Below are 13,993 nucleotides of genomic sequence, written 5' to 3'. Positions count from 1 at the left end.
ATGGTAGCATCCACATTAATGTAGAAGTGTTCAGAAACATCTTCTATTCTTATTTACAATAACAATGACGACAACATGACATTATGCACCATTCAGTTCCTATTGGGCAAAGCATAATCTGAATCACAAACCCCCCAAAAAACTGCAAATGCATCCAACAAGTTTGTAGAATCACAAGCTTAATGTAATCATTGCGGGCTAGGAATATGGGACCAAATACTAACATTTTGCATACTTGAATACACTTACATTTACGTGAATTTGTCAAAATGCTTATGATTTTTTTTGTCATCAGGTGAAAATACTCTTACATACTGTGACCTTGTCACGCCCTGGTCAAAGTATTTTGTGTTTATCTTTATGTATTTGGTCAGGCCAGGGTGTGGCATGGGGTTTTTGTAATTGTGGTGTGTTTGTCTTGGGGTTTTGGTGGTGGTATTCGGATTGTAGCTTAGTGGGTTGTCTAGCAAAGTCTATGGCTGTCTGGAGTGGTTCTCAATCAGAGGCAGGTGCTTATCGTTGTCTCTGATTGGGAACCATATTTAGGCAGCCATATTCTTTGAGTTTGTCGTGGGTGATTGTCCTTAGTGTCCTATGTGTACTCTCGGTTAGTTTGCACTAGATAGGCTGTTTCGGTTTCGATTACGTTTATTGTTTTGTGTAGTGTTCGTGTTTCTTTATTTGATTAAACATGAATCTCAATCGACACGCTGCAGTTTGGTCCGACTCTCCTTCATCACCACTAGAAAACCGTTACAGACCTCATGAAATATTTGATCTCAAATCCAAAATGCTTGAGCCAAATTGTGTGTATTTACTGTCCCCTGGGAATTGTGGGAAAGAATATCTATGACTTAAGGATGAAGGAATGCTCTGTTATCCCTCCTGAGGGGAATTTGAAATCAATTGTGTGCACTACTTACATTATTGTCCTTTAATTCGTAGTTGTTTTGTTTTTGTTTAATCATGTGATGCTACTGTACATATAGAGGTCACCGTTTTCACAGTTTATTCTTGACGAGACCCCCAGTACTGTAGGCATTTCAACAGGGATTTGAACATGGGTGTTGAATGTATTGCATTTTGTAGTTTAACAAGGTTTTAAAGAACATCATCTGTTGCGGTCAAAAAGAGTAAATCGACCTGACTTGTACTTCAACTGTAATCCAGATGTTTGGATTTAGCCATTTCTTAGCAAAGCATCTGTCTCCTTAAGTCCTTATTTTCCTTTCGCAGGCTACACAAAATGGCATTGCTTCATGATAGGGGCGTTGTGATGTGTTGCACACAATATCATCTCTCATTTGTTGAGCCCATGCATATTTCATGATGCAGTTGATTACAGTTTCTGGATGATGTTTGTATTTAATAAGCACAGGGCCTTGGATGGGATGATCTCACACAAGGGAAGATACTGGATTATGTCTTGAGTATACGTATTATACATCATGATTACCACGAGTCTGTAATACTCCAGCAATTTTTTCAGATGTTTATCAGATGCTATCAATGACCTTATGAAAGGAGGAATTCTATTGAATCTGTTCAATGCAACAAGGATTGCTTCCGTGACACACATTATGCTCCCTTGGCCCTTTCCGGACACCGAAGACGTGGATGTTGATTAAGGCAGCCTTCCGCACCTCTCAGAGGGGTTGGGTTAAATGTGGAAGACACATTTCAGTTGAATGCATTCAGTTGTTTAACTGAATAGGTATCCCCCTTTCCTTTTCCTTTCTCACTTTGTCCTGTGCACATTTCAACTTGCTGTCAACTGACCCAGGACCAGTTTATGCATCAGGAGTGGTGTAAAGTACTTAAGCAAAAATACTTGAAAGTCCTACTTAAGTAGTTTTTTTTGGTATCTGTACTCTACTATTTACATTTTTGACAACTATTACTTTTACTCCACCTCATTCCTAAAGAAATAATGTATGTTTTTCCGTGACACCCAAAAGTACAAAATTCTGAATGCTTAACAGGACAGGAAATGGTCCAATTCACACACTTATCAAGAGAACATCCCTGGTCATCCCCACTGGCTCTGATCTGGGAGTGTTGGAGTGTACCTTTGACTGTCCGTAAATAAAATAAAAATGCAAGAAAATTGCGCCATTTGGATTGCCAAATAGAAGTCATTTCAAATGATTTATACATTTACTTCTACATTTGATACTTAAGTATATTTTTGCAATTACATCTACTTAAACTCAAGTATGACAATTGGGTACTTTTTACACCACTGTACATCAGTACATAAAGCCATTGAGTCTTTCCCGAAACTGAAATATGTGATGAGCCTCCTTTTGATTAAATCTTTGATAGCAAACTCCTTGATCTTTATACAATACTGATTTAATCTCATTGTGCTTAGGAGCATCTGCCAGCGACCCAGAAAATTGGGAAGGGATGGAGTGATTATGATGAGTGATCTGATAACTCCACATGATGGAGAAAAAAACCAAGCTTAGACTTCAGATGCACATCAATCTCTTTATATTGGCTTGTAGCGAAATATACTTCTGTTCACTGTGCTTATCACATCGCCTTAGCAAAGAATAATTTTAAAAAATTCTAATAAATTGTGCCATCTGGAATATTCTTTCCTGACATATTCCCAAGCATCTAGCGATGTGTGTCCAAATAACCAATCTCTTATAAATGTTGTTGATAGTTATCATTAGTCTTGATCTACTAAGTTAAAATTTATATTTTTCATGTCTCCTGACCCTTCCAGCTAAATTAAGATGAGCTCGTGATTAAGTCTGTGGCGGTCACAAAATTTAGTCAGCTGGTGATTGTCAAGCAAATAACTGTGGGTCTCACGGTAATTGACTGTTAATTAACATAAACACATTTAGCATCTGCAGGCTTCCACACAGAGCCTACAAGCCACTGATGTGGCTATGCCAAATGGCTGTGGGCTACACTAGTTCATTTAGCAGACAAGATTAGCTTAGAATTCCGTGGCATTATTTTATATTATTTTATAGTATGAAGAATACACGTGGTCTAGTCTTTCTCACAGTCTACAAGTGAAGGCAGACACATCGAGGATGCAACTGCGCATGTTCTTATCCAATTCCGAGGTGCATATTGAAGATATTGGAAGAACTGTACACATTTACTTTTCAACAGCTAATAAAATGATTAGGCCTAACGAACAGCAAAAGCACTAGCCTATCAATCTACTATCCCCCATAGTACAAAAGTCGACCTGTTCTATTCTGTGCAATAAATAAATATTCCAAACATAGTCTGGGACAGTTGTCGGATGCAATTGATCAGAATGTTTAGCTTAAAATGTTGATAAACTATTAGGCTATTTCTTGACATTATAAGCGCTGCAATGCGCACATGGCAGTAGGCTATAAGCGCAAATTTTCCATTCGTGGGAAAACACCATTATCAAAAGCAGTGGTGTAAAGTACTGTCACGCCCTGGTCTTAGTATTTTGTGTTTTCTTTATTTATTTGGTCAGGCCAGGGTGTGACATGGGTTTATTTTGTGGTGTGTTTGTGTATTGGGGCTTTTCGTAGGTTTTGGGATTGTGGCTTAGTGGGGTGTTCTAACAAAGTCTATGGTTGCCTGAGGCGGTTCTCAATCAGAGGCAGGTGATTATCGTTGTCTCTGATTGGGAACCATATTTAGGCAGCCATATTCTTTGAGTGTTTCGTGGGTGATTGTTCCTGTCTCAGTGTTTTGTTTTCACCAGATAGGCTGTATAGGTTTTCACGGTCCGTTTGTTGTTTTGTATTGTTCGTGTTCATCTTTATTAAAGATGTATATTATCAACCACGCTGCATTTTGGTCTGACTCTCCTTCGATGGAAGAAAATCGTAACAAGTACTTAAGTAAAAAATACTACATAATAGGGTTTTTTATTTCTCCACCCAAAATAAAGTACGTCATGAAAACGTCGGGGACGAAGCCCAAAACAAATAAGTATATACATAACACAGTGATGTAACCCAAACAAAAGAGCGAGGTGTAAAACCTCTAAATAATACAAGGGACGAGACCCGTAATAACAAGTGCACAATAACACGAAGTACGAAAGCCGATACAACAGAGCACAGGTACTCACAAGACCAATGGACATGGGGACAATAATTGACAAGGACAATGGGGAACAGAGGGCACATATAATACTAATCACATAATACATACTAATCAGGGGGAATGGGAACCAGGTTTGTGTAATGAGACAAGACAGTCTGGGGTTGGTGGTAAGGTATCCAATTCAGTGATGTCTAGAAGGCCGATGTCGTAGACCTCCGGAGCTGGTGAACGGAATGAGCAGCAGTACCTGGGGGATCTGTGACAGTACCCCCTGATGCGCTGTACCAGCTGGACGACACCGTCGTCCACGGCCTCGGGGAGGACCACAAGTACGCGGTGTGCGTTGGTCAGGGCGCCAACGGTGAAAATCCCTGGTCAGAGAATCGTCCAGGATGTCCACCGCAGGAACCCAGGACCACTCCTCTGAGCCGTACCCCTCCCATACGATGAGTTACTGGAGACGCCCCGCCCGACACCTCGAATCCAGGACTTCACGGACTGGGACTTCACGGACTGAGTACGCCGGACCTCCCTCAATGTCCAGAGGAGGAGGCGGGGCGTCACTGGGTCCAGCCTCAGCGAGGGGACCAGGCACCACTGGCCTGAGGAGAGACACATGAAAAGTCAGGTTAATGCGGTAATCAGCAGGGAGTTGCAAACGGTACCTTACCTCATTAACCCTCCTTGGGACTTTAAACGGCCCCACAAACCGCTGGCTCAGCTTCCTGCAGGGCAGGAGGAGGGGCAAGTTCCGGGTGGAGAGCCAGACCTGATCGCCTTGACAGAAAACAAGCGCCTCACTGCGGAGGTGGGCGTCCCTAGCCAAGGTGGGCCACCAGTACTTCTCAGTCAGGCAGGCGATGGTACAGCTTATCCCAGGATGACCCGACACAGGCGCCGTGTGTGCCCAGGTGAGGAGACGGTCCCGCACGCCCGTGCGATTCTCCGGGCACTGTGCATGCACAGGTGCATCACACCACTGGTGTGATGATATGGGACAGAGGGATGATGGGGGTCTCCTCTCCTCTTCGTCATAGAGGCAAGACAGGGTGTCTGCTTTCACGTTCTTCGAGCCTGGCCTATATGAAAGCGGGAATTGGAACCTGGCGAAGAATAGAGCCCACCTGGCCTGTCTCGGGTTTACCCTCTTCGCTGCCCTGATGTACTCCAGGTTGTGGTCGTCCGTCCACACCAGGAAAGGGTGTTTGGACCTCTCCAGCCAGTGCCTCTACGCCTTCAGAGCCTTCTTGACCACCAAGATTTCCCAGTGACCAGAGCCGACTCGTTCCATCCGGTGGAGGCTGCGATGGTCCGGAACTCACAGGCGAACTCCGAGGCGGTCCTAGATCTCTGGCGTAATCGGAGTAGGCGCTCACCCCCCTCTCGGCCCTCCACAGGATGATCAAACACAGAGTGGAAGAGGAAGCGCTCGTAGGACTCAACCTCGGGTCCCGACCATTTCCCAGAACGCTGCACCACAGTCCAGGGCCCGTCAAGGCCAGTCCCGAGATGACGGTGGCAACCCTGTCTCTCCCGGGGGCGGCAGGGTAGTCTAATGGTTAGAGCGTTGGACGAGTAACCGGAAGGTTGCAAGTTCAAACCCCCGAGCTGACAAGGTACAAATCTGTCGTTCTGCCCCTGAACAGGCAGTTAACCCACTGTTCCTAGGCCGTCATTGAAAATAAGAATTTGTTCTTAACTGACTTGCCTAGTTAAATAAAGGTAATATACAGTGCCTTGCGAAAGTATTCGGCCCCCTTGAACTTTGTGACCTTTTGCCACATTTCAGGTTTCAAACATAAAGATATAAAACTGTATTTTTTTGTGAAGAATCAACAACAAGTGGGACACAATCATGAAGTGGAACGACATTTATTGGATATTTCAAACTTTTTTAACAAATCAAAAACTGAAAAATTGGGCGTGCAAAATTATTCAGCCCCCTTAAGTTAATACTTTGTAGCGCCACCTTTTGCTGCGATTACAGCTGTAAGTCGCTTGGGGTATGTCTCTATCAGTTTTGCACATTGAGAGACTGACATTTTTTCCCATTCCTCCTTGCAAAACAGCTCGAGCTCAGTGAGGTTGGATGGAGAGCATTTGTGAACAGCAGTTTTCAGTTCTTTCCACAGATTCTCGAATGGATTCAGGTCTGGACTTTGACTTGGCCATTCTAACACCTGGATATGTTTATTTTTGAACCATTCCATTGTAGATTTTGCTTTATGTTTTGGATCATTGTCTTGTTGGAAAACAAATCTCCGTCCCAGGCTCAGGTCTTTTGCAGACTCCATCAGGTTTTCTTCCAGAATGGTCCTGTATTTGGCTCCATCCATCTTCCCATCAATTTTAACCATCTTCCCTGTCCCTGCTGAAGAAAAGCAGGCCCAAACCATGATGCTGCCACCACCATGTTTGACAGTGGGGATGGTGTGTTCAGGGTGATGAGCTGTGTTGCTTTTACGCCAAACATAACGTTTTGCATTGTTGCCAAAAAGTTCAATTTTGGTTTCATCTGACCAGAGCACCTTCTTCCACATGTTTGGTGTGTCTCCCAGGTGGCTTGTGGCAAACTTTAAACAACACTTTTTATGGATATCTTTAAGAAATGGCTTTCCTCTTGCCACTCTTCCATAAAGGCCAGATTTGTGCAATATACGACTGATTGTTGTCCTATGGACAGAGTCTCCCACCTCAGCTGTAGATCTCTGCAGTTCATCCAGAGTGATCTTGGGCCTCTTGGCTGCATCTCTGATCAGTCTTCTCCTTGTATGAGCTGAAAGTTTAGAGGGACGGCCAGGTCTTGGTAGATTTGCAGTGGTCTGATACTCCTTCCATTTCAATATTATCGCTTGCACAGTGCTCCTTGGGATGTTTAAAGCTTGGGAAATCTTTTTGTATCCAAATCCGGCTTTAAACTTCTTCACAACAGTATCTCGGACCTGCCTGGTGTGTTCCTTGTTCTTCATGATGCTCTCTGCGCTTTTAACGGACCTCTGAGACTATCACAGTGCAGGTGCATTTATACGGAGACTTGATTACACACAGATGGATTGTATTTATCATCATTAGTAATTTAGGTCAACATTGGATCATTCAGAGATCCTCACTGAACTTCTGGAGAGAGTTTGCTGCACTGAAAGTAAAGGGGCTGAATAATTTTGCACGCCCAATTTTTCAGTTTTTGATTTGTTAAAAAAGTTTGAAATATCCAATAAATGTCGTTCCACTTCATGATTGTGTCCCACTTGTTGTTGATTCTTCACAAAAAAATACAGTTTTATATCTTTATTTTTGAAGCCTGAAATGTGGCAAAAGGTCGCAAAGTTCAAGGGGGCCGAATACTTTCGCAAGGCACTGTATATATATTTTTTTAAAGACAGCCTCGGTGTGGAGAGTGAGGTACAGGTAGCATTGCAGAAGGAATCCCTTGCATCTCGCTGGCGCACCTTCAAAGCGCTCCGGGAGGGACGGGTATTCCGCGGACCGGCTCAGATAGGACGGAGGCAGGTAGTGGTTGTTTGGGGCCTTATGCCGGAACTAGTCCTAGAGACTGGAGGGACTGCACATTCCCCTCCAAACGCAGGATGGTTGCCAGCATGCTGTCCATGGCGCTGCCGAGTCTGGAAAGACTGTCCTCGTAATGCTGGACTGTCTCTACGATGGTCGCCAGCTCGGCAGTGCTATTTTTGACTACTTTTACTTTTACACCACTACATACATTCCTTAAGAAAATATTGTACTTTTTACTCCATACGTTTTCCTTGACACCCAAAAGTACTCGTTACATTTTGAATGCTTAGCAGGACAGGAACATAGTCATTTTCGCACTTATCTACAGAACATCCCTGGTCAATAGGGGCAGCGGGAAATAACACATGTCATCTATGCTTTATTTAAGAGTGGATGGAGGACACTTTTCCTGTGGTTCATTTTCATGCCTATAGAAATGTTACGCAACATGAGCTCATGGGCTCTCAAGAAGTGTTTGATTAGATTTTCGAATACATTTGCATTGATGTCAGAGTGATTAGAGTGACAATGGAGTACTGAGTACCAGGTAAGCAAGTTTACTAATGACCATCGGCAACATCAGAGCTTGGAGAAGCCTAATTGCCGTGGCTAAACAGTGTGGCGGTAATACGGTCAACGCAACAGCCCTACTCATTCATTGTTTCTGTCAATTCTTATTTATCTCTTGTACTGCTCTTAGCCTCCTGCTTAAATTGCCAGTTCTGAGAGTAGCAGTATATCCGTATTCCAAACCTGTAACTTTTGACAGTGTTCCATCCACCATCATGCAACATATCTCAACTTTAATTCGCCATCTGTTCCTCTTGGACATCTTACCACAAGCCATTTACCACTGTGCTGCTCTTCACCATTGTTCAACGATAATGAATGGTCCATTATTGACCCCGTACTCTGCCAACAGAGTAGTGGATGTCAGCCCAAATGGAAAAAGTGTTATGCATATGCGCTATTCATTTGTTGGGCATTTCAGTTTGGGGCATTAAAGACTGGCAGTGGTTGGAGAGAGATCAAAAGAACGGAGGCTACATGCAATCATTTTGTCTCGTAAAAAAGACACCGTCAAGGATGCATGCATCACTCTTCCCAGCGAAACATCAACTGAGAGCCATTAAGCGCACCACCAGTACTTTACAGCCCATGTCTGCTCTGCAGTGTTGATCACAGCTCTGAATCAAAGATGTGGCGGCCACACTGTGATTCTTATAACCACAGAACCAATGGGTTCTGCTGTTTAAAAGCCAAACATACAGCCATTAGGCCAAGCAGCATCTGTTTTACGACAGCTATCTGCTATATTATCCGACATTTCGTTTTTTTTGCTTTGTGCTCAACGCTTAAATGTTTGATTGTATCTTTCTCTATGAAACTCTCTCCTAGAATTGTTCTCTCTTTTGGGGCATCTTGTTTTCATTATAGACTATCATTACTGTTGATGAGGTTTAGTGAGACAAAGTAACTCATTGCCTGGCTAGCAAAATAGAAAGGAATTGAGGGTAACACCTTACCCAGCGTCATAACATGTTATGACACGGTCATAACCATGTCATAATATGTCATAACTGCAGACATAACGTGTCATACACCTGTCATAATATGGTCATAACACTGTCATGACACATATATTTAAACTTGTTGTGACATATATTGTGTCATTAAATGGCTGGTTATGACACTTACATAAGAGTGTCAAAACCCACAAAATCCTACCACACAAGGAAAAACATTCCATTACACCATAATTTACCCGTCAACAGTATGTTTATGTTATATAACATTTTCTGAAATTGACCATATTAAATTATCATTGTAATTGCACACACATTTATTTGAGACATGCAACTACCCCAATGCTCTGTTGCTGATTACTGGGATGAATGCAGGAGCAGGACAAGTCTCCCTCTTTTTGACTGATAACTGACATAATGGCATGGACGTGATCGGCCTATCTGGCTTATATGATTATGATGGTCATAATGCTTCTTGACAGTGTTATAATGTGTATTTACTTAGTCCAAGTAAAATGATACAGGATGGTCATAATGCTTCTTGACAGTGTCATAAAGTGTATTTTCTACCAGTTATTTAAAATATGATGGGGAAAAAACATGACTGTATATAATTAATTACAACAACAAGCGATTTAAGAAACAAACTTTAAAACAAAAGGAATCTTCTCAGCAAGGAAAAAACACATTTGAATAAAATTGGGGTTTGACCCTCTTATGTCGGTGTCATAACCAGCCATAAAATAACGCGATATATGTCCCAACAGATGTAAATATATGTGTCATGACAGCTTTATGACCATTTTATGACAGGTTATGACAAGTTATGTCAGCTGTTATGACGTATTATGACATGATTATGTGTTATGACGCTGTGTGTCAAGTGTTACCGAATTGAGAAATATTACAGTCTAAGGGCATCGTCCTTTGTGGTTTCTAATTAATATTGGAGGTGGAAATGTAATGGATCTCCAAGAGTCATAAGTCATTTGTGGGTGCATTGTAGGAAAATAATAAGAGATAGTTTCACTGCAAGAATGAATCGCTTTCAGTCACAGTTGGAGGTTTTTACAGAGCAGCCTCGGTACAGTAAAGTGAAACCAAATTTGAGAAATACATTTTTCTCCGCTGGTAGCTAGGCTACAGTATATTCATCACCATTGAGCAAGCACTCAATGTTCCAGGAGATTGGCATAGTAGTCTGTGAGACACAGAGACCAGATGGTTTGCAGGCCAGGTTCCTCCACCATCTCCCCCGCTGTAATATCGAGTGCTGTGATTTATTGGGGGTGAAAACCGGAGCAGTCTTCAGATAAAAGCAATAACTCTGTGCTTCCGGAAGGTGCCGGGCCTAGCTGGCAAGCAACCGACAACCAACCGACTGTCTTTTTTCCGTTTTTCCTCACAAACCCAGACGTGTCTGGGCCGCCGTTGTATTCTCACGCCTTGCCGTGCTCAAAGTTTATCATTACAGCCCCTGTAGATGGCTTATTACCGTGTCCTCCAGCGTTCGCCTGTCTGAAAGGCCTCCCAGGAACAGATTAGCGATCCAATAACGGTGGAGCATCCAACTCAGCAGCAGCAGGTGCTCCCCTGAGTGAATGCTGATGAGGCTGCTACCATGAAGAGCGGGTAGGCCCCGGAGCGAGACGGAGGATGAGACGTAGGAAAAGAAGGGTGACAGCAGGTGGCCAGCCCTGCCGGTTCTGTTTACCTGTGTCTCAGCTGGTGCATGCTATCGCACAGGGATGGTCAACTGGACCCCACTTTGGACCCCACCGCAGACCAATATTTAAAAAATAATAATAATACTTTTTTTTGGAACTCAGTCGGGGTCTCAACTTACTGTTGAGAGTTAGAATAATAGAATATCCAATGTGCAATTTAAAAAATTGGTTGTGCATCAGCAGTCACTCAATTAGCCCATGTCAGCTAAAACAAATGAGATTGGTAAATGAGTCTAGCTGCCAGCTATCTAAACTTGTAGTAAGCATGGTCCTATTACCGCCCGGGGTGGGGCCCATTGATCATCAGTTATCATATTAAAAACTGCAAACATGATGAGTTCTGTTTTTTTGTGGACCCACTGACCAAAGTTGCCATCCCTGCTATAGAAGATAGGGAAAACATGTTCCCTTACGTGAAGAGGAATAGCACATCTCCCACACCGATGACATATTGCATGTATGTCAACTCTGGCCACAGTTATCAAGTTACAGTTATCACTTATCAAGTAAACTCTAATGTAGCGTTGCCAGCCTCGTAAAAGGCCAGCAGAAGCAAAGTCTACTGTATCTTCTGTAAGACAATAATATTCAGTCTACAATATGAAGCAGGAACAAACAGAAACCATTAGAGCTTTTTTTTCTTTATGAATATTTGTATGTATCTTCTGATAGTAAAAGAAAGTTTGATTAAATTATGAATATACACGTTCAGTATATTTATCACACAGTAAGTAAGTAATAGATACACTTTGTACACACGGCAATAAAATATGCTCCTCAACCTTCAAAACCTGGCAAAATTGACATGGAGGCATATGGATAAGACAGTTGGCCGATGTAGTCAAATCACTTTCTGTAGCAGAGGAAGTTCATCATCTCCTCACAGTCCCTAATTCCCCAGTACTCTTCTTCTTTGGCCAGGGTCCCACAGTGGTAACTGCCTGGGCACTGGGGCAGCTTTCCCCCGGTCCCTAACCCGGCCTGGTACTCCAGAGCATCCCCGTTCACCCACAGCCAGTAGCCGGCATGGAAGCGCAGGCCCGTCCACACGTGGTCCGTCTGGGCCCCCTTCATCTTGCTCTGGGCCTGGAGCTGCTCTGTCTCAGAGAGTAGGCTGGGGAGGTCTGTGTGGTGATTCCTGCAGTGCTTCAGAGCCTCCATCCACGTCTTATTCTCCTGAACCAGGATCAGCTCACTCTCCCCTCCATAGCAGAGAAAAGTGTGTTTATTATTGCATGATGTGTCAATCCATACATTATCAAGCACATTGGCGCAGGTCTCAGATTTACCTTTGTTTGGTTCTTTCTTTCCCCAAAGCCTGAACTCTGAGTCCTCCCCTCCTGACCACTTCCACCCAATTGGGTCATTGTTATCTCTGTACAGACCAATCCACATCACCTTGGTCGTTTCTTTAATGTTGAAGACCAGCTCTGCCTCTTCCTGGTTGCTGATGAATGCCAGGTCAGTGTAGTGCTCTCGGCAATACTGTTGAGCACCGTGCCAGGTCAATATTTTATTCACATGGTAGTACTTTTTGCTGGTCAGCCCAGAGGCCACTGCACACAGAGCAGTGATGAGGAGCCCAGTGAAGCTGCTCTTCCTCTGCATGATGATCAGTCAGTGTGGTGTGGAGCTGAACTGACCCTGCTGTTGCTCTTCTACCTGCTCCATCTACCTGGCCACACCCACCTGGAACACCCAGCCCACCAATCATAGGGCTTCCTTTTCTCCCCTGAACATCCCATTGCTCTTTGTGCCCCCCACCCTCTCTCTGTTCTTACCTCTAACCCTGAACATTAGATCTCCACTTTCCCTCTCAGGCAAATAATAGCCATGCAAAACTCCTCACTCCCTCAGAGCAAAATAGAAGGCTGGACAGGGCTGCATTCCAACATGAATTGGCTGATCCACATGTTTTCACCTAGGTCCTGTGTCTTGTACTGTACAGGGTACTTCACCCTGCCTTCAGACCTGCTGTTGCATTATTGTATTAATTTTACAGTGATATTATTGTCCCCCACAATGAAATCGTGAAGGGGACTGTGGATCTGTCTCCTTCTGTTAGTACATTAGTATGTTTATGCGATAGTCACACGTAATATCTCAGACAGCACTGGCCTGATTTTGACGAAACCTGGGTGAATGATGCGTCTTGCCATAGAGATCCAGCATTTACAAAATTACACTGTTTGGCAAGTTGGTATCGCTATAACAAGTGATTGAAAATTATATCTTTGAAATGTCATGCCCCTCAACCTGTTTGACCTAAAGTCATAATTCGGTACATAGGTCTCTCTCATCACAAGGAAGACTTTTGCCTCAGGACCAATAAGGTCCGCCATGATGGATTTTCTGCCATTTTGAAGTTTGTGAAAAACACTTAAAAAGCTACTTCTCTGGCACCGAATGACCGATCTGCACGAAACTATGGACAAAGCTCTCTCAGCTGAATACTTTCCAGACTAGTACCTAAACCAACACGGCTGCTATTGGCCAATATACGTCCACATGGGTGTGTGTGTGTAACAAAATGTGTACACATGTTGCAAACACTGTCAAGCCTCAACATCGACCACATGGTGGCGCTATAACAGGCACATGTTTATATCTCTTGAGCTGTTTGACTCACAGTAATGAAATTTGGCTCACATGCTCAGGGATATGAGTCTAGCTAACCCACACAATAACTCAGACATCACTAGCCTGATTTTGACAAAACTTGGGTGAATGATGCGTCTTGCCATAAAGATATGTACTTTACAAAATTACACTGATTGGCCAAAGGGGGGTACTGCATCATTCACATGTTTACCGTTGCCTTTTTATATAGTTGGCTTATGTTGGTACCAAGAGCCCGAGGGTGTGTCATTATAGGACAGTGTGGGCGATGGGATGAGAAGGAGAAAACAGATGATAAATATTCTTGTTGAATGTACAGCAGCCTGGCGTTGAGGTTATTGTTTCATAACTCCCCAGTTGTGAGAGGTTGGTTTTATTCCAGGGACTTGGAAATGTGGTTGATTCGGGGAAAATGCAGGATGGGGTGAGCAACCTCACACAATGTGAAGCGTTTTGAGAGTCTAACATTTTCTGTATATGTGCAATCCGTTGTGGTCATCATCATTATTAGTGGACCTTTATGATCCTGATGCAAGGGAAACAGCT

General features: G+C 43.4%; 2 protein-coding genes across 2 annotated transcripts in view; one reads left to right on the top strand and one right to left on the bottom strand.

The window, feature by feature from the left end:
- LOC112253722 (beta-1,3-galactosyltransferase 1-like) overlaps positions 1-13,993 on the top strand; it is a 115,905-nt gene that overhangs the window by 10,514 nt on the left and 91,398 nt on the right. The window lies entirely within an intron of this gene.
- Positions 11,417-12,436, bottom strand: LOC112253723. Its single transcript, XM_024425684.2, has 2 exons — positions 12,118-12,436; positions 11,417-12,030 (listed from the first exon to the last, which is right to left on the bottom strand). Exons 1-2 carry the CDS (start codon positions 12,434-12,436, stop codon positions 11,675-11,677), a joined length of 675 nt encoding a protein of 224 aa, XP_024281452.1. The 3' UTR covers positions 11,417-11,674.

Source organism: Oncorhynchus tshawytscha, linkage group LG07 (assembly GCF_018296145.1).
Source record: "Oncorhynchus tshawytscha isolate Ot180627B linkage group LG07, Otsh_v2.0, whole genome shotgun sequence".
Classification (NCBI taxonomy): Eukaryota; Metazoa; Chordata; class Actinopteri; order Salmoniformes; family Salmonidae; genus Oncorhynchus; species Oncorhynchus tshawytscha.
The sequence above is the reverse complement of the archived record's forward strand: the minus strand, read 5'-3'. Positions and strand labels throughout refer to the sequence as shown.